This window comes from Ranitomeya variabilis, chromosome 5 (assembly GCF_051348905.1).
Source record: "Ranitomeya variabilis isolate aRanVar5 chromosome 5, aRanVar5.hap1, whole genome shotgun sequence".
NCBI classification, from domain to species: domain Eukaryota; kingdom Metazoa; phylum Chordata; class Amphibia; order Anura; family Dendrobatidae; genus Ranitomeya; species Ranitomeya variabilis.
Window position 1 is genome coordinate 302,341,586 of NC_135236.1, and position 21,299 is coordinate 302,362,884.

A 21,299-nucleotide genomic window follows, 5' to 3' on the forward strand; every position below is an offset into this window, starting at 1 on the left:
GGGCTCCAACACCGCCAGTTGCCGTCCAGAAGTGCTGTACGCACAGAGCCAAACACCTCGCCTATGTGTTAGTGGGGTTCAGCACCGCCAGCTGTTCCCCTGCTGTGTATACGGCAACGTGTACTGCGACCACCACGCAGGCACAACAAGTTAAATTTAAGGGAACCTGTCCCCCCCCCCCCCCATGCGTTTGTTACTGAAGGAGCCACCTTGTGCAGCAGTAATGATGCAAAGGGAAAAAGTGCCTCTTTTCGTGGTGCTCCTTGCATATGCTGAACCTAACACTTATGAAATGTGTCCCCTCACAGCGTTCAACCGTCCGGTCGGTGGAACTTTCCTTTGTCATGTGACGCAGCACAGCCGTCATTTTTACCCCCTTGTCGCCGTGCGACGCCTCCTCAGCGTTGTTTGAATCTGTCCCGGAGCCTGCGCTGTTAGGTTACCCCTTGGCCATGCACACATTTTGCGCTGCCCGTCTTCTGACATCATTTGCTGTCAGGCTGGCTGCGCCTGTGCGGGTGCGCTGTCCGAGATTCAGCCTCGCGGTGTCGTCTAATGTAATCCCACCGCAGGCCTGGGATCCGTGTCCATGTGCAGTGCATATCCTCGCCTCTCACTCCCCTCCCTACGGCTTCTAAAGACTGTTCGGTGTCAGCTGGTCCCTAATAGCATGCCACGGCCGTGACACCGCACAGTCTTTAGAAGCCGTAGGGAGGGGAGTGAGAGGCGAGGATATGCACTGCGCATGGACACGGATCCCAGGCCCGCGGTGGGATTACATTAGACGACACCGCGAGGCTGAATCTCGGACAGCGCACCCGCACAGGCGCAGCCAGCCTGACAGCAAATGATGTCAGAAGACGGGCAGCGCAAAATGTGTGCATGGCCAAGGGGTAACCTAACAGCGCAGGCTCCGGGACAGATTCAAACAACGCTGAGGAGGCGGCGCACGGCGACAAGGGGGTAAAAATGACGGCTGTGCTGCGTCACATGACAAAGGAAAGTTCCACCGACCGGACGGTTGAACGCTGTGAGGGGACACATTTCATAAGTGTTAGGTTCAGCATCTGCAAGGACCATAATTAAAAGAGCTAAGTTTACCTTTTCCAGCATTAGTGCTGTACACGATGGCTCTTCCAGCTACAAACGCCTGGGGGGGGGGGTTAAAGGTTTCCTTTCAACTTGCTCCAGTGCAGGCTTCGGCCTACACTCCGCTCCCCCTGCTCCTCCTGCTGACCCTGGGCTCTAACACCGCCAGTTGGGGCCCAGATGTGCTGGCTGCACAGAGCCAAACACCTCGCCAATGTGTCAGTGGGGTCCAGCACCGCCAGCTGTTCCCCTGCTGTGTAGCCGGCAACGTGTCCTGCAAAAGCCACGCAGACACAACAGACCCAAAGCTGCCGCCAGTGCAGGCTTCGGCCTACACTCCCCTCCCCCTGCTCCTCCTCCTCCTGCTCCTCCTCCTGCTGACCCTGGGCTCTAACACACCGCCAGTTGGGGCCCAGATGTGCTAGCTGCACAGAGAAAAACACCAGCCAATGTGTCAGTGGGGTCCAGCACCGCCAGCTGTTCCCCTGCTGTGCAGCCGGCAACGTGTCCTGCAAAAGCCACGCAGACACAAGAACTGAAATTGAAGGGAACCTGTCCCCCCTCCCCCAGGCGTTTTTACGTTATCCAGCCACCTTGTACAGCGGTAATGCTGCATGTGTGCAAGGTGGCTCAGAAACGTATTCTCCTCGCACATGTGGAACTGAAAACACGTCTGAAATGTGTCCTCTGTGTGACCATTTAACCGTCCCGGTGGTGTGACTTTCCTTTGTAATGACACGCTGCAACCCCCTTGGTAGCGCTGCCCGTCTTCTGGCATCATTGTTTGGCTGGCTGCGCCTCTGCGGCCGCCCTGACCCACACAACGCCCCTCGGTGTCTTATTTATTGGGACTGCGAGGGTGTGATTCATGGGCAGGATCAGTGCATCAGTTCGCCTGTCCCTCCTCTCCTTCCGCCTTCTTCGGACTGTGCGGCTTCATGGCCGTGGCATGCGATAAGGGATCAGATGACGCCGCACAGTCTGAAGCGGGTGTAAGGACCCGAGTGTGAGAGGCCAACATATGTGCTGCGCCAGGCCCTGAATCCCAGCCCCGCAGTGTTTTAACAATGTTAAGACACTGCGGGGCTGGGATTCATGGTCATCGCGAACCGCACCGGCCGACATTACATGATGCCAGAAGATGGGCAGCGCTAACGGCGCTAGGCCAGGGGATAACACGACAGCGCAGACTCCTGTACAGCAAATAACAACGCTCGGGAGGCTGCACCCAGCACCAAGGTGGGATTCTTGACACCTGTGCTGCGTCTCATTACAAAGGGAACTCGCGCCTCCATTACACAGTTTGACTGTATAAAGGGCTGAATGTTATACGTGTTCCATTCAGCGTGTGCAAGGAGAAAAATTACAAGAGCAACCTTTGACTTGCGCAGCACTGCTGCTGCATAAGCTGTGGCTCTTCTACTTTGTAACCCCTGAGGGGGGGTTAAAGGTGACTTTTGAAATCGGTTCAATTAGGCTTCGGCCTACACTCTGCTCCACCTGCAGAGCCCGGGCTCCAACAACGCTAGTTGCTGTCCGGAAGTGCTGGCTGCACAGAGCCAAACACCTCGCCAATGTGTCAGTGGGGTCCAGCACCGCCAGCTGTTCCCCTGCTGTGTAGCCGGCAACGTGTCCTGCAAAAGCCACGCAGACACAACAGACCCAAAGCTGCCGCCAGTGCAGGCTTCGGCCTACACTCCCCTCCCCCTGCTCCTCCTCCTCCTGCTCCTCCTCCTGCTGACCCTGGGCTCTAACACACCGCCAGTTGGGGCCCAGATGTGCTAGCTGCACAGAGAAAAACACCAGCCAATGTGTCAGTGGGGTCCAGCACCGCCAGCTGTTCCCCTGCTGTGCAGCCGGCAACGTGTCCTGCAAAAGCCACGCAGACACAAGAACTGAAATTGAAGGGAACCTGTCCCCCCTCCCCCAGGCGTTTTTACGTTATCCAGCCACCTTGTACAGCGGTAATGCTGCATGTGTGCAAGGTGGCTCAGAAACGTATTCTCCTCGCACATGTGGAACTGAAAACACGTCTGAAATGTGTCCTCTGTGTGACCATTTAACCGTCCCGGTGGTGTGACTTTCCTTTGTAATGACACGCTGCAACCCCCTTGGTAGCGCTGCCCGTCTTCTGGCATCATTGTTTGGCTGGCTGCGCCTCTGCGGCCGCCCTGACCCACACAACGCCCCTCGGTGTCTTATTTATTGGGACTGCGAGGGTGTGATTCATGGGCAGGATCAGTGCATCAGTTCGCCTGTCCCTCCTCTCCTTCCGCCTTCTTCGGACTGTGCGGCTTCATGGCCGTGGCATGCGATAAGGGATCAGATGACGCCGCACAGTCTGAAGCGGGTGTAAGGACCCGAGTGTGAGAGGCCAACATATGTGCTGCGCCAGGCCCTGAATCCCAGCCCCGCAGTGTTTTAACAATGTTAAGACACTGCGGGGCTGGGATTCATGGTCATCGCGAACCGCACCGGCCGACATTACATGATGCCAGAAGATGGGCAGCGCTAACGGCGCTAGGCCAGGGGATAACACGACAGCGCAGACTCCTGTACAGCAAATAACAACGCTCGGGAGGCTGCACCCAGCACCAAGGTGGGATTCTTGACACCTGTGCTGCGTCTCATTACAAAGGGAACTCGCGCCTCCATTACACAGTTTGACTGTATAAAGGGCTGAATGTTATACGTGTTCCATTCAGCGTGTGCAAGGAGAAAAATTACAAGAGCAACCTTTGACTTGCGCAGCACTGCTGCTGCATAAGCTGTGGCTCTTCTACTTTGTAACCCCTGAGGGGGGGTTAAAGGTGACTTTTGAAATCGGTTCAATTAGGCTTCGGCCTACACTCTGCTCCACCTGCAGAGCCCGGGCTCCAACAACGCTAGTTGCTGTCCGGAAGTGCTGGCTGCACAGAGCCAAACACCTCGCCAATGTGTCAGTGGGGTCCAGCACCGCCAGCTGTTCCCCTGCTGTGTAGCCGGCAACGTGTCCTGCAAAAGCCACGCAGACACAACAGACCCAAAGCTGCCGCCAGTGCAGGCTTCGGCCTACACTCCCCTCCCCCTGCTCCTCCTCCTCCTGCTCCTCCTCCTGCTGACCCTGGGCTCTAACACACCGCCAGTTGGGGCCCAGATGTGCTAGCTGCACAGAGAAAAACACCAGCCAATGTGTCAGTGGGGTCCAGCACCGCCAGCTGTTCCCCTGCTGTGCAGCCGGCAACGTGTCCTGCAAAAGCCACGCAGACACAAGAACTGAAATTGAAGGGAACCTGTCCCCCCTCCCCCAGGCGTTTTTACGTTATCCAGCCACCTTGTACAGCGGTAATGCTGCATGTGTGCAAGGTGGCTCAGAAACGTATTCTCCTCGCACATGTGGAACTGAAAACACGTCTGAAATGTGTCCTCTGTGTGACCATTTAACCGTCCCGGTGGTGTGACTTTCCTTTGTAATGACACGCTGCAACCCCCTTGGTAGCGCTGCCCGTCTTCTGGCATCATTGTTTGGCTGGCTGCGCCTCTGCGGCCGCCCTGACCCACACAACGCCCCTCGGTGTCTTATTTATTGGGACTGCGAGGGTGTGATTCATGGGCAGGATCAGTGCATCAGTTCGCCTGTCCCTCCTCTCCTTCCGCCTTCTTCGGACTGTGCGGCTTCATGGCCGTGGCATGCGATAAGGGATCAGATGACGCCGCACAGTCTGAAGCGGGTGTAAGGACCCGAGTGTGAGAGGCCAACATATGTGCTGCGCCAGGCCCTGAATCCCAGCCCCGCAGTGTTTTAACAATGTTAAGACACTGCGGGGCTGGGATTCATGGTCATCGCGAACCGCACCGGCCGACATTACATGATGCCAGAAGATGGGCAGCGCTAACGGCGCTAGGCCAGGGGATAACACGACAGCGCAGACTCCTGTACAGCAAATAACAACGCTCGGGAGGCTGCACCCAGCACCAAGGTGGGATTCTTGACACCTGTGCTGCGTCTCATTACAAAGGGAACTCGCGCCTCCATTACACAGTTTGACTGTATAAAGGGCTGAATGTTATACGTGTTCCATTCAGCGTGTGCAAGGAGAAAAATTACAAGAGCAACCTTTGACTTGCGCAGCACTGCTGCTGCATAAGCTGTGGCTCTTCTACTTTGTAACCCCTGAGGGGGGGTTAAAGGTGACTTTTGAAATCGGTTCAATTAGGCTTCGGCCTACACTCTGCTCCACCTGCAGAGCCCGGGCTCCAACAACGCTAGTTGCTGTCCGCAAGTGCTGGCTGCACAGAGCCAAACACCTCGCCAATGTGTCAGTGGGGTCCAGCACCGCCAGCTGTTCCCCTGCTGTGTAGCCGGCAACGTGTCCTGCAAAAGCCACGCAGACACAACAGACCCAAAGCTGCCGCCAGTGCAGGCTTCGGCCTACACTCCCCTCCCCCTGCTCCTCCTCCTCCTGCTCCTCCTCCTGCTGACCCTGGGCTCTAACACACCGCCAGTTGGGGCCCAGATGTGCTAGCTGCACAGAGAAAAACACCAGCCAATGTGTCAGTGGGGTCCAGCACCGCCAGCTGTTCCCCTGCTGTGCAGCCGGCAACGTGTCCTGCAAAAGCCACGCAGACACAAGAACTGAAATTGAAGGGAACCTGTCCCCCCTCCCCCAGGCGTTTTTACGTTATCCAGCCACCTTGTACAGCGGTAATGCTGCATGTGTGCAAGGTGGCTCAGAAACGTATTCTCCTCGCACATGTGGAACTGAAAACACGTCTGAAATGTGTCCTCTGTGTGACCATTTAACCGTCCCGGTGGTGTGACTTTCCTTTGTAATGACACGCTGCAACCCCCTTGGTAGCGCTGCCCGTCTTCTGGCATCATTGTTTGGCTGGCTGCGCCTCTGCGGCCGCCCTGACCCACACAACGCCCCTCGGTGTCTTATTTATTGGGACTGCGAGGGTGTGATTCATGGGCAGGATCAGTGCATCAGTTCGCCTGTCCCTCCTCTCCTTCCGCCTTCTTCGGACTGTGCGGCTTCATGGCCGTGGCATGCGATAAGGGATCAGATGACGCCGCACAGTCTGAAGCGGGTGTAAGGACCCGAGTGTGAGAGGCCAACATATGTGCTGCGCCAGGCCCTGAATCCCAGCCCCGCAGTGTTTTAACAATGTTAAGACACTGCGGGGCTGGGATTCATGGTCATCGCGAACCGCACCGGCCGACATTACATGATGCCAGAAGATGGGCAGCGCTAACGGCGCTAGGCCAGGGGATAACACGACAGCGCAGACTCCTGTACAGCAAATAACAACGCTCGGGAGGCTGCACCCAGCACCAAGGTGGGATTCTTGACACCTGTGCTGCGTCTCATTACAAAGGGAACTCGCGCCTCCATTACACAGTTTGACTGTATAAAGGGCTGAATGTTATACGTGTTCCATTCAGCGTGTGCAAGGAGAAAAATTACAAGAGCAACCTTTGACTTGCGCAGCACTGCTGCTGCATAAGCTGTGGCTCTTCTACTTTGTAACCCCTGAGGGGGGGTTAAAGGTGACTTTTGAAATCGGTTCAATTAGGCTTCGGCCTACACTCTGCTCCACCTGCAGAGCCCGGGCTCCAACAACGCTAGTTGCTGTCCGGAAGTGCTGGCTGCACAGAGCCAAACACCTCGCCAATGTGTCAGTGGGGTCCAGCACCGCCAGCTGTTCCCCTGCTGTGTAGCCGGCAACGTGTCCTGCAAAAGCCACGCAGACACAACAGACCCAAAGCTGCCGCCAGTGCAGGCTTCGGCCTACACTCCCCTCCCCCTGCTCCTCCTGCTCCTCCTCCTGCTGACCCTGGGCTCTAACACACCGCCAGTTGGGGCCCAGATGTGCTAGCTGCACAGAGAAAAACACCAGCCAATGTGTCAGTGGGGTCCAGCACCGCCAGCTGTTCCCCTGCTGTGCAGCCGGCAACGTGTCCTGCAAAAGCCACGCAGACACAAGAACTGAAATTGAAGGGAACCTGTCCCCCCTCCCCCAGGCGTTTTTACGTTATCCAGCCACCTTGTACAGCGGTAATGCTGCATGTGTGCAAGGTGGCTCAGAAACGTATTCTCCTCGCACATGTGGAACTGAAAACACGTCTGAAATGTGTCCTCTGTGTGACCATTTAACCGTCCCGGTGGTGTGACTTTCCTTTGTAATGACACGCTGCAACCCCCTTGGTAGCGCTGCCCGTCTTCTGGCATCATTGTTTGGCTGGCTGCGCCTCTGCGGCCGCCCTGACCCACACAACGCCCCTCGGTGTCTTATTTATTGGGACTGCGAGGGTGTGATTCATGGGCAGGATCAGTGCATCAGTTCGCCTGTCCCTCCTCTCCTTCCGCCTTCTTCGGACTGTGCGGCTTCATGGCCGTGGCATGCGATAAGGGATCAGATGACGCCGCACAGTCTGAAGCGGGTGTAAGGACCCGAGTGTGAGAGGCCAACATATGTGCTGCGCCAGGCCCTGAATCCCAGCCCCGCAGTGTTTTAACAATGTTAAGACACTGCGGGGCTGGGATTCATGGTCATCGCGAACCGCACCGGCCGACATTACATGATGCCAGAAGATGGGCAGCGCTAACGGCGCTAGGCCAGGGGATAACACGACAGCGCAGACTCCTGTACAGCAAATAACAACGCTCGGGAGGCTGCACCCAGCACCAAGGTGGGATTCTTGACACCTGTGCTGCGTCTCATTACAAAGGGAACTCGCGCCTCCATTACACAGTTTGACTGTATAAAGGGCTGAATGTTATACGTGTTCCATTCAGCGTGTGCAAGGAGAAAAATTACAAGAGCAACCTTTGACTTGCGCAGCACTGCTGCTGCATAAGCTGTGGCTCTTCTACTTTGTAACCCCTGAGGGGGGGTTAAAGGTGACTTTTGAAATCGGTTCAATTAGGCTTCGGCCTACACTCTGCTCCACCTGCAGAGCCCGGGCTCCAACAACGCTAGTTGCTGTCCGGAAGTGCTGGCTGCACAGAGCCAAACACCTCGCCAATGTGTCAGTGGGGTCCAGCACCGCCAGCTGTTCCCCTGCTGTGTAGCCGGCAACGTGTCCTGCAAAAGCCACGCAGACACAACAGACCCAAAGCTGCCGCCAGTGCAGGCTTCGGCCTACACTCCCCTCCCCCTGCTCCTCCTCCTCCTGCTCCTCCTCCTGCTGACCCTGGGCTCTAACAAACCGCCAGTTGGGGCCCAGATGTGCTAGCTGCACAGAGAAAAACACCTCGCCAATGTGTCAGTGGGGTCCAGCACCGCCAGCTGTTCCCCTGCTGTGCAGCCGGCATCGTGTCCTGCAAAAGCCACGCAGACACTTGCTCTTGTACCTTCTGCTCCCCATCCTGGTTCCAGTACCGTCAGCTGGTTCCGGGCAGAGCCTTTGGCTTAGGTGCCTCCCTTTGGTATCCGAGTTCCACCAACGTCAGGTGGTCCTTGGTAGTGCTTTCAGGCACGGGTACCTCCTGCTTAGTAACCGGGTTCCAGTAACGTCAGCTGGTCCTCGGTAGTTCCATTGGCTCTTGGACCTTCGGCTACCCATCCGGGTTCCAGCACCGTCAGCTGGTTCTCGGCAGTGTCTTTTACTCTTGTACCTTCTGCTCCCCATCCTGGTTCCAGTACCGTCAGCTGGTTCCGGGCAGAGCCTTTGGCTTAGGTGCCTCCCTCTGGGTATCCGAGTTCCACCAACGTCAGGTGGTCCTTGGTAGTGCTTTCAGGCATGGGTACCTCCTGCTTAGTAACCGGGTTCCAGTAACGTCAGCTGGTCCTCGGTAGTTCCATTGGCTCTTGGACCTTCGGGTAGCCATCCGAGTTCCAGTTCCATCAGCTGGTTCTCGGCATTTTCTCAGCCTTCTTGTACCTTCTGCTACATTTCCAAGTTCAAGAGACTAAACACGATGACCCGGAAGACCACCCCTAAGATGACGACGACACCAGAGACGACAACCACCGTGATGACGACGACCCTGGAGACGATGACCCCGAAGACCACCCCGATGACGACGACCCCGGAGACGACGACCCTGAAGACCACCCCGATGACGACGACCCCGGAGACGACGACCCTGGAGACGACGACGACCTGGAAGACCGAGAAGCAGAAGAACAAGAGGCTGCAGAACAAAGAGCAGAAGAACATTAAGCATAACACTAAATATCAGAGCAAAAAATATTATCTAAATTATAAGCAGAAGAAGACTAAGCAGTGTATGGGGGTGAGTCCGTTCCTCCTCGTGGTGCCCCTGGATAAAGCCTGATGCTGCAGGCCAAACTGAACGCGGACAAATGTAACTGTTTTGTGACAGGCAGAACGGAAGGTGTAATCTTCAAACTTTTATAGATAACAACTACGGGAATGCCTGTCACAAATAAGAATATGATGAAGAAGTTGAATATGATGAAGATAATAGTAAAATAAAAAGAATATGAACAATGTAACCCAAAAAATAATAGGTAGAAGATGAAGAAGAAGATGAATAAGGTGAAGAAGTTGATGTCAAAGAAGCTGATGATGAGGATAATTAAGAAGAAAGCGTGGGAGAAGTAAAAAAGAAGGTGAAGGGCGTGGAAGTAGTGAAACATCAATATCTGACATAAAAAAAAAAAAAAAAACATAGTCAAATTCTTTCTAACGCCGAACTTCATAAAAAAAAATAAAAAATCCTGCTATTCTATTACATTGGGCTAAACCTCTGTCCCTTTAATATCTCCGCCACGTCCCCCAATACATCCTACAATATTCTTAGTTGTTTTCCTTCATGTAGAATGAACCTACAAGTGTATAAAGGGTTTATTTTAATTCCGATATTTTCGTCCCATTGACTTGCATTGGGATCGGGTATCGGTATCGGATTGGATTCCGATACTGTGACGGTATCGGCCGATACTTTCCGATACCGATACTTTCCGATATCGGAAAGTATCGCTCAACACTAGTTGTATCGCAATAATACTATTTTCATCTGCTTCCTCTCTCCTTGTCATCCCTCTGTTATCTCCCTGCCAGGAGTTTATTACTGTAAATTAAACCGCACTCTTGTTAACCCTTGCTCTGCATCCCCGCTTACTGCATCCTTGTACCTGCTTACTCATGTATTTAATTAAAAAAAAAAGTCCTCAAGCAGGGACAAGGTTGATGGAAGTTTCTTAACACTTACCCTCCTTGATGCATATGGAACTTGCCTTGGAAAGCGCGATCCGACCTGTAGTTAATAAACAGTAAGTTTATAAAAAAAAAATAGACTAATAGGAAAATGTGACATTAATTTAGAGTGTAATCACAGATTATTGTATCCTTTAGCAGAGGAAAGTAATTTTAGTAAAGTTTAATGAAATTTCCCATAATCGAGTGCATTCCTGAAATGTGAACTGTTGATATTAAATTTAGATTAATCTCACATAACAAACTATTGGAGGAAAAATTCTTGATAACAAAACAAACAAATGACATGGCATAGTGCTTATTTAAATAAACTAGTAATTTAGAATGTAAGATTACACACATTCATCAAGTGCACCCCTTTCTCAGACAAGGCCAGCTGGAATATAAAATTCCTTATTGAACCCACACTGGAATCTGAAAATTTTCTAGCTTAATCAGTTTATAAACCACACTCCCGGTCTTAGTTTGCATGAGGACAGCACGTGACCACGGCAGACAGTCAGTGACACCAGAAGACATTACTGCTCAGAGGTAGGAGGCATGGTGGATGTTTTTTCAAACTAAAATATAGGTAACCCCTTTAGTATCAGATCTATGTAAAATGTTGTCTATGAATCTTCCTTTATCATCTCATGGGGTAGGACATTCCAAAGGGCCTTTAAAATGGGATAATCACTTGAACAATTTTTCATAACTAGCTAAGTGACCGCACTGAAAGAGTGGTAATAAATGGTTGCACATCCAATTGGCAGAGTGTTTCAAGTCGGGTACCACAAGGCTCTGTTCTGGCCTCAATGCTCTTCAATATTTTTATAAATGATCTAGATAAGGGAAATGAAGGTAAACTAATCAAATTTTCAGACGATACAAAGCTAGGCGTGATCGTTAACACTAGAGAATACAGAGAAAGGTTTCAGAAGGATCAAGGTAAGCTTGAGCAATGGGCAGCGACTAATAGAATGGTATTTAACAGGGAGAAATGCAAGATTCTACATATGGGCGAGAAAAGCAAAAATTTTATGTACACTGTGTGCAGAATTATTAGGCAAGTTGTATTTGAGAGGATTATTTTTATTATTGATCATCAACTATGTTCTCAATCAACCCAAAAGACTCACAAATATCAAAGCTTAATATTTTTGGAAGTTGGAGTGTTTTTTTTTTTAGATTTGGCTACCTTAGGAGGATATCTGTTTGTGCAGGTAACTATTACTGTGCAGAATTATTAGGCAACTTAAAGGGACACTGTCACCCCCTCCAGCCGTTATAAACTAAAAGAGCCACCTTGTGCAGCAGTAATGCTGCATTCTGACAAGCATGAACGATACCGACTTCTTCCTGTACCACTGCTTGAAGAAGATGTCTGCCAGAAACTGGCAGTAGGTCTGGGAGTTGAGCTTCACTCCATCCTCAAGTCGAAAAGGTCCCACAAGTTCATCTTTGATGATACCAGCCCATACCAGTACCCCACCTCCACCTTGCTGGTGTCTGAGTCAGAGTCGAGCTCTCTGCCCTTTACTGATCCATCCTCTGGCCAATCCATCTGGCCCATCAAGAGTCAACCTCATTTCATCAGTCCATAAAACCTTTGAAAAGTCAGTCTTAAGATATTTCTTGGCCCAGTCTTGACATTTTATCTTATGTTTCTTGTTCAAAGGTGGTCATTTTTCAGCCTTCCTTACCTTGGCCATGTCCCTAGGTATCGCACACCTTGTGCTTTTTGTTACTCCAGTAACGTTGCAGCTGTGAAATATGGCAAAACTGGTGGAAAATGGCATCTTGGCAGCTTCACGGTTGACTTTCCTCAATTCATGGGCAGTTATTTTGCGCCTTTTTTGACCAACACGCTTCTTGCGACCCTGTTGGCTATTTGCCATCAAACGCTTGATTGTTTGGTGATCACGCTTCAAACGTTTGGCAATTTCAAGACTGCTGCTTCCCTCTGCAAGACATCTCACAATTTTAGACTTTTCAGAGCCCGTCAAATCTCTCTTCTGACCCATTTTGCCAAAGGAAAGGAAGTTGTTTTGATGTCATTAGACAATACCCCTCCTCATTACAGAGATGCACATCACCTGATTTACTTAATTGGTAGTTGGCTCTCAAGCCTGAACAGCTTGGAGTAGACAACATGTATAAAAAGTATCATGTGATCAAAATACAACTTGCCTAGTAATTCTGCACACAGTGTATAGATTGGGAGGAACAGAACTAAGCAACAGCACGTGTGAAAAAGACTTGGGTATACTAATAGATCACCGACTGCACATGAGTCAACAGTGTGATGCAGCAGCAAAAAGGCAAACACAGTTCTAGGATGTATTTAGAGAAGCATATAGTCTAGATCAGAGGTGTCAAACTGCATTCCTCGAGGGCCGCCAACAGGTCATGTTTTCAGGATTTCCTTGTATTGCACAGGTGATCATTTAATCACCTGCACAGAATGATTCCAGCACCTTGTGGAATGCTAAGGAAATCCTGAAAACATGACCTGTTGGCGCCCCTCGAGGAATGCAGTTTGACACCTCTGGTCTAGATCACGTGAAGTAATTATCTCCCTCTACTCCTTGGTCAGGCTGCTTCTGGAATACTGTGTCCAGTTCTGGGCACCATATTTTAAAAAAGACATTAAAAAACTGGAGCAAGTTCAGAGAAGAGTTACCAGGATGATGAGCGAAATGCAATGTATGTCCTATGAGGAATGGTTAAGGATCTGGGAATGTTTAGCCTGCAAAAAAGAAGGCTAAGAAAAGACTTAATAGCTGTCTACAAAATATCTGAAGGGATGTCACAGTGTAGAGAGATCATCCTTATACTCACTTTTTGACAGTAAGTGTGATCAATGAGTGGAACAGGCTGCCACGAGAGGTGGTGAGTTCTCCTTCCATGGAAGTCTTCAAACAGAGGCTGGACAGACATCTGTCTGAGATGGTTTAGTGAGTCCTGCATTGAGCAGGGGTTGGACACTATGACCCTTGAGGTCCCTTCCAACTCTAACTATCTATGATTCTTATGATTGGCTATTTCTGAATAATTATTGCACCATGTCATCAAAAGAGGGGGGATAATGTACAATTGCACAAATGATCATTTGTAACATGTAAAGAAAGATCCCTTTCCGGTCTCGATGTTTGACCCCACAATGTCCTCTATCAAGTGCTGCCTATTTTCTTGAGTGCACCTCATCAGCTGCTTTTCAAATATGATGCACTAGAGCAGAGCTTTGATAAGTGACACCATATTAAATGTAGTGTTTATAGCAGACCACAGGATCTGATGATAAGTACTTTTGCTCCATCTAAGATGTTATATGCTCAAATTACGAAATCAAAATACATGTGCTAATACGACTTTTGAAAAGGGATTGGTTAAAAGAGGGCAAACCCTTTACAGGGTTTGTAATTAACAATTTTTTACAATGGGCCTAAAAACTAACAACGACCACTCCTGCCGTCAATTCATCAGCTCCACATCAACAAAGGAGCTCTTCTTCCTGGCTGCTTTGTCAATAGGTTGTGACTGTGGATATAATGTTGATTGACATCCGGCTCCCTGCAGTTAGGCAGCAGGGAACCAGCTTTTAATCAGCATGACATCGATAGTCATGCCATATCAACAGTGCAGAGCCGAAGAGACGAGTCAACGAGACGTCAGCAGAAGCCGCTGAATCATCAGCAGGAGCGGTCAGTGACTGCTATGTGCCAGCAGAGATCCTGTTAGTTCTTAGCATGTAGTAAAAAAAAGTAGTCCTGGATAACGCCTTTTACTACTAAACAGTCCATAGCTAGGAAATCTAGTAAATGTAGAAACCTAGTAATTCTGCAAATACAGTATTTGCAATGGTACTGCACTTATATGAAATCTAATATATAAAGCTGAATGTGTGTATGTATGTATGTATGTATGTCCGGGATTGGCATCTGAACCGTCGCAGCTACAGCCACAAAATTTTGCACAGTCACACGTCTGGACCCCAAGAGCGTCATAGGCTATGTTGTGAGGTGAAATTTTAACCCCGCGCTTTCCAATTCACCAAACAATTTTGCCCCTATCTACATAATGGGGAAAAAGTGAAAGGAAAAGTGTTGGAGGCAAATTAACAGCTGCCAGATGTGAACAAGGGGGACTTAAAGAATGAGAGCGATGGCGCCAAAGAGTATATACTGTACAGTTGCTAAGGTGGGGCCCCGACATGGGATAATCACCACACCACCACGGGGATATGAACACACACACAAAATGCGCCACACACTACCACGTGCTCGAACACATATACCACTGTCAGCGCACATTTCACCACACATACACCAACCTCGCCACATAAAAGTCGAAACCCAAAAGTCGCCGCTCAAAACTCGCCACGCGCAAAACTCTCCACACGTGCAAAACTCACCTCATGGAAAACTCGCCACACGCAAAACTTGCACACGCGGAAAAATTGCCACATGCACAAAAGTTGCAACACATGCAAAAGTTGCCTCACACAAAACTTGCACATACTCAAAAGGCACCACACATAAAACTCGCCACGCGCAAAACTCGCCATGCGCAAAACTTGCTGCACAGAACTTGCTACACTAACCTGTCACATGCAACTCGACACACAAAAAGTTGCTACACGCATGTCGCCACACAAAACTCATCTCACAAAAGTCGCTACATGCATGTCGCCACACGCAACTCAACACACACAACTTGACACACGAAACTCGCCCTAAAACACACACAAGTCTGGTATTATCCTTCAAAAATAAAAATCTGATTAATAAGCTGACAAACTACAAGAGCAACAAATGTACCATATAGGAATCCGGCAGCTGTCAGTCACATGATCAGTCTATTATGTGTATGTGTGAGCTAATATATACTGCCAGGGGGTGGGCTTACTGTTGGCTGGGGATTTATCAGGCTGCCAATTTAGCTTACAAATACTGAGGTAAAAATACTGACCAAATAACGTGCGAACGAGGTCTAATACAGGAGGAGATGACATACAGATATATACTATATACAGGAGGAGATGACACACAGGTATATACTATTTACAGGGGAGATGACACACAGGTATATACTATATACAGGAGGAGATGACACACAGATATATACTATATACAGGAGAGATGACACACAGGTATATACTATATAGAGGAGGAGATGACATACAGGTACATACTACATACAGGAGGAGATGACACACAGGTATATACTATATACAGGAGCAGATTACCTTCAGGTATATAGTATATACAGGAGGAGATAACATACAGGTATATGCTATGTATAGGAGGAGATGACATACAGGTATATACTATATACAGGAGGAGATGACACACAGGTATATACTATATACAGGAGCAGATTACCTACAGGTATATAGTATATACAGGAGGAGATTACATACAGGTATATGCTATGTATAGGAGGTGATGACATACAGGTATATACTATATACAGGAGGAGATGACACACAGATATATACTATATATAGGTGAGATGACACACAGGTATATACTATATACAGGAGGAGATTACATACAGGTATATACTATATATAGGAGGAGATGACATACAGGTATATACTATATACAGGGGAGATGACACACAGCAGGTATATACTATATACAGGGGAGATGACATACAGGTATATACTATATACAGGAGATGACATACAGGTGTATACTATATATAAGGGAGATACAAACATGTATATACTGAGGTGAAAATGAGAGGTGTGAGGTGAAAATGAAAAGGTGTGAGTGCAAAATGAGAGGAATGAGGGAAAATAGTGGAGTGATCGGAAAATGACAGATGTGAGGTCGAAATGACAAGTGTTAGGGGGGAATGAGAGGAGTGAGGGGGAAAATAAGAGGAGTGAGGGGGAAAATGAGAGGTGTGAGGGAGAAAATGAGAGATGTGAGGGGGAAAATGAAAGATGTGATGGGGAAAATGAGAGGCGTGATGGGAAAATAAGAGAAGTGAGGTGCTATAACTAACCACAGATATTTACTATGCCCAGGCAACGCCGGGCTCTTCAGCTAGTAACTATATAAATTCTGGAGAGGCGCCACCACTATTAGTATTTATATTCATATTACGATTGACAGGCTACTTCCATCTTTATTGGTCAAGTTAAATAATAAAGCATTGGAAACCCAAGTCCTCAGCATATAACACAGTACAGTACAACTGGCGTTGGAACAAAACATTTCATGCATCTGAAGTTTTTCCTATGTTCATGAATCCTCTCGGATAATATCCCATCGCCCATCAGTTTCTGAATTTGTGCGTGAGCCAGTGCATTTTGGCAACAATAAAACTCAGCTGAGAAGAAAATGAAGAGGTCAATCGAACTGTGACCTGTAAATTTGCCATACAGATCATAACTGTGCCGCATAGCAGTCTAGCTCACTAAAAGTGATAAGCTAGGGCTGATGAAGACGTCCCTCCCTCTATATAAACACATTGATATGTACTATGACAAATCTGTAAATTAGCTCATGGGATCATCATCGTCTAAGAAAAATGGCTGGTACAAGATTAATTGTGACTCCAACACAGTAGATTAGGTTCAGCACAAGCTACATCCAAATTTATTATCTTCCCGCAGAGTTACATAAGTCAGGAACAGAAATAATTAAATCAATCTTTGGATGTCGGTCTACTATCTGAACATATGTAGTGTCCCTTCACTACCGGGCTCTGAGTCTAGGGCCCAGCACCTTAGTCCCCAACACCATAGTCCATATCATTCCTCATGATGGTGAAGACCCCCAGAGATCTAGGCATGGTTGGATCCTCAGACTGGGAGCATTTGTGTGACCATTACAACACCGCTTACATATGAGCCCATTCAGCCTAAGAGGTTTAATTAGTCAGCTCAAAGCATAGATGGGTAGAATGGGTGCCCTTTTTTTGCTCCGACAACTCCAAAAACAAGTCCCTATTCCTGGTTGTAGACTCAATCTAATAGTGTATATAGACCTGCTGTTACCAGCCCATTAATGCAGCTATAGGGCATGTGCCCACGATCCAGAACTGGCAGCGCATGTCCGCTGCGTCCAAAGAGCTCCCATCTATTGAACACAGGTGAATCCGCATGTGAACACTGAACCAGTTGGATTCACCACATCCAATACATTGTATGGGTGAGATTTATCTTGCGGAGGCTCGCATCTCCACAAGATAAATAGACATGCTGTGGTCTGGAAAGACACGATGCATGTCTGTCTTCGCAGGGAAGCTGCGGGCATCTGTGGAAGCATAGTGGACATGGGATCCATCCACTATGCTGTAACATCTGGACGCTGTGGGTTGGACATTGCACAAGTACACAGCGTCCAACTCGCAGCATTTACTGTGTGCACCTACCCTAACAAGCACTGACCAGTTACAAGTCCTTCACTGATAGTTTATAGGCTGATGAATTCTGCAGCGAACAGAACCATCATTAATATTGTCAGTGTGTCCACAGCCAGCATCATCCTCTCCTGATCAACAATGGGTGATGTGCTGGAAATGACTATAATAAGCGATCCAATCGATGAATTAGCGTTTTATTCATTCGCCTGGTGATCGGCAGCATGTTTACACAGGCCAATAAATAGGAATAAGTTCTTGGCAATTATCAGCCCTTCTAAATGCACAAAAAAAAGTCTGGAAGAAATGATTGTTTATCTGCACATTCCCTGGTTGCTTACAATATTACACTGTGCTGGCAGAAATGTGCGACTCCAACAGCTGCACTGACACAGTACGTATTACTTCCAAAAGTTAAACGGATCCTACTGCCTCAGAAAACACTATTTACCAGCAGATAAAGTGTTAAACCGCAGGTACATAACGTTACAATGCTTCCTGACCACTTTACAGAAAGGGCGGCTACTGGGAGAAAATGAACTTATTTCCTCCCAGGATCCACTGCCATTCAGTCATAGGGGACCAGATGGGCATCTGTCACTGCTCACAGCACTGTAAGATTGCCCCATCATTGTGATTGACAGCTCGCTCCGCACATACACACTGTGGAGTCGACTATGAACGTGCTGAAGTGTATTATTACCTTCAGATTACAGCTCTGTAGGCCGCCCTCTGTACAGTAACCGCATGACCATCTTTACAACCCTGGATGATGTCAGGTTTGCAAACAAGAAATGATCTCATATTTTAAATGTAAACAAGAATCTTTCCAATCACTGACAGCAAGCAGTGATCTTAATAATGGTAAAAAAAAGCACCATGTCATATAGAAAGCAAAAAAATGTTTCATTTTTAACAATTAAACTTACTTTACACTTCTACATTACCATAAGAGCAGTAGGACTCATAGCTTAGCATCAGAGAGGTTAGAGCTCACTGTAGGTCTCAGCCACTATTATGTGGGGCAGTGTTATCATCGGACGTGTGAGAGGCCGGATGGATGCACTGTGTTTGGTGAATGTCCATTCTCTGGCTTTAAGCTATGGAAAGCTTTTCCAGATCAGTTGACCTGGCTTCCTATCGGGGACATGAGAGATAAGCCGAAGACCTTAGCAGCTCCACATTCCATTTCCAAAGTACCAAGGGACCTCAAGCTAATCTGTAGAACTTCCCCTATTCTACTTCACATGTATAAATGAGCTTCAAGTATTTTTGTTTGCTTTTAAAGCAGAAAGCAAAGAAATCGTATAAATCAGTAATATTTGTCCTAATATCAACCTTTTCCCATCGAAAATACTGGAATTGGTAAACCATTTTAGGAGTATAACCCTCATGCTACAAAGAACCTGTCGGCACTCCTGGTGTAAAGGATTGCATTCCCTATATTATAGCAGTTTTGGAGCATATTGACTTAGAACTCTGCATTCTGCCATTCCTCTGTTATTCCTCCTGGAGATGTATGAATAAGGTGACAGCTGGATCTTACCAGCTGCGGGTCCATCTTTACACACTCTGACTGCTGCCAATGTCAGACTGTGCCAGCCTCCCCTCCCCATACACAAGGAGAATGGTACCACCTAGTTGTCAATTTTTTCATTACATTTTAGGAGGAATAACTGGGAACCACAGTCCACAGAGTTCTAAGAAGAGGTCTTTTAGAATAGTTATATTATTGGGAATATGAGTTACTAAAATAGCCAGGAGAGTCATCAGAATGTCTTAGTGACTACTGTACAGAATACATGACTTACGGTGGCCCATTGGCAGATCTCTAGTCTACATTACAGGCCACTATGGAAGATACAGCTCTAGCATAGTATATAGTGGATGTAGCCATAGAGTGATCCCCTATCAATTGGGGCAAATATTCTCCGCATCTGAGCTGTATGCACAAGGATAGTAAATTGCACATCACTATAGCTATAGCAATATAAAAGCTACTGTAAGTAAATTTACTAAACATATATTTAATCCTTACAAGTATAGGCAGACGTCAGTATGACAAATAGTTACTACATTGCTAATTCATCATGCATTGAAAGAAACTGGAAAATTACTAGACTTTCTAATTAGTACAAGATATTCGCTCAGTTCTGGAAAATATGAGATTATGAGAATAAAATGTGTTAAATGTTCATACAATAATTTATATGATACAATGACCTTCCGACAGTTCAACACTCAATTATTAATATCCTGATATACGAGTCTTATGCATAAAAGCCTGATTTTTTTAAGTTTTATATTTTTAGACGGAAATGCTACAGAAAAATTTGTAAACCTGTGAGATCTTTATTACAGCAACCAACAAGTGCAGAAAAAATATATAAAGTACTCACTTTCTCCACAATGCCGTTTGTTATTGTGAACTCAAACAAGTTACTCTCAATTTTCTCAGATTCATGATCTGCCAAGGCAAGAGAGAAGCAGAAGAAGCAGGAGCAAAGCCCAACCAGAAAGTTCATGTTAAATCCTTTGGGTGCAGTGATTCTCCCAGGGAGGACTGGAATCTGTCTGTGCTAGTGCTAGGTTTGTACATGTAGAGTGGGAACTTGCCAGTCTGCAGCTGGCTGAGATGCCTCTGAGAGACTGGAGAAAGAGGCAGACACAGTCCCAGCCCTCCCACACCTCACCCCTGCCTCTCATCCATGTTCTCTCCATCAATCCTGCAGTGTGTGTTGTATATCGGCACTGTACAGGCTACAGATGTGGATGATGACTACTGAGATATGGTGCCAGCTGCAAAAACGATGGGCCCAGAGCAGACGTCCAGCACCTGTTGTTCCACTTCAGATAGTAAACTCATGGGAATAAATGTATCCATTACAAGTGTTGCTGTTTCCTGATCACAACCCTCCATGCAGTCTGTATCATAAATAAATTGAGTGGTCACTTAAAAAGAGTGCAAATGTTTCACCCAGTTGGGGAGTAATGTGGCGTGGGGTGGTGGTCATGGGTGTGGTACTCATCTTTCATGACCCGACAAGCTACATGAAGATGGAAGTCCTGGCTCGATGTGTTGACTTTGTCTACAGGGGCATTACGCCCTTGCGGGCCGCATGAGGCCGGTGACTTAGGCTGAACAGGACCAAATGGTGAGAGGCTCAATGAGGGAGATCACCAGTTAACAAAAACAGTTTTTTACTGAACAGTAATTGGGTAGGAATTATGTGCAATAGATGGCGGGCGCATAACTTCACAAATGTTTCTTTTACAACATGGAGCATCTTCACACATGGTCTCTCTACCTCTTGCAGGCTTACTTGCATCTGTCCCCAAATTCCACCACCGTCATCACAAACCAGCACAGTATCGCAGTCCAGTAAGTGAAAGTCCTGTCCTCAAACCATGGTTCCACATCCTTATTCCCCCTAGGGGAGCTAGATGGCCACTATGACCATTACTAAGCTTCTCTGCTTGTTGATGCCTTGGAACTACCGCACGTGGCACTCTTTTCCATCCTAGAGCGTTACCTCTCTGAGTTGCAAACTCGGTGGCCGTACTGCTAGGCGTTCTGTCCCAGTGCATCACTATGTCTTTCCGACGCTTTTCTTCTTCTCTACTCCGGATCTCGCTATCCATTGCCTCAGTTTCCACTCACGTCAGGGACACCCACGTCACATGG

General features: G+C 48.0%; 1 protein-coding gene across 1 annotated transcript in view; it reads right to left on the minus strand.

Annotated features, from left to right (window-relative positions):
• Positions 1-20,263, minus strand: part of ITIH5 (inter-alpha-trypsin inhibitor heavy chain 5) — a 175,007-nt gene extending 154,744 nt beyond the window's left edge. Inside the window, exons 1-2 of the mRNA XM_077264495.1 lie at positions 20,014-20,263; positions 10,254-10,298 (exon numbers count right to left, since the gene is read on the minus strand). Coding sequence (XP_077120610.1) covers positions 10,254-10,298; positions 20,014-20,139 — 171 coding nt within the window. The 5' untranslated portion in view covers positions 20,140-20,263. The remainder of the gene's footprint in view (positions 1-10,253; positions 10,299-20,013) is intronic.
• Positions 20,264-21,299: the final 1,036 nt, after the last annotated feature.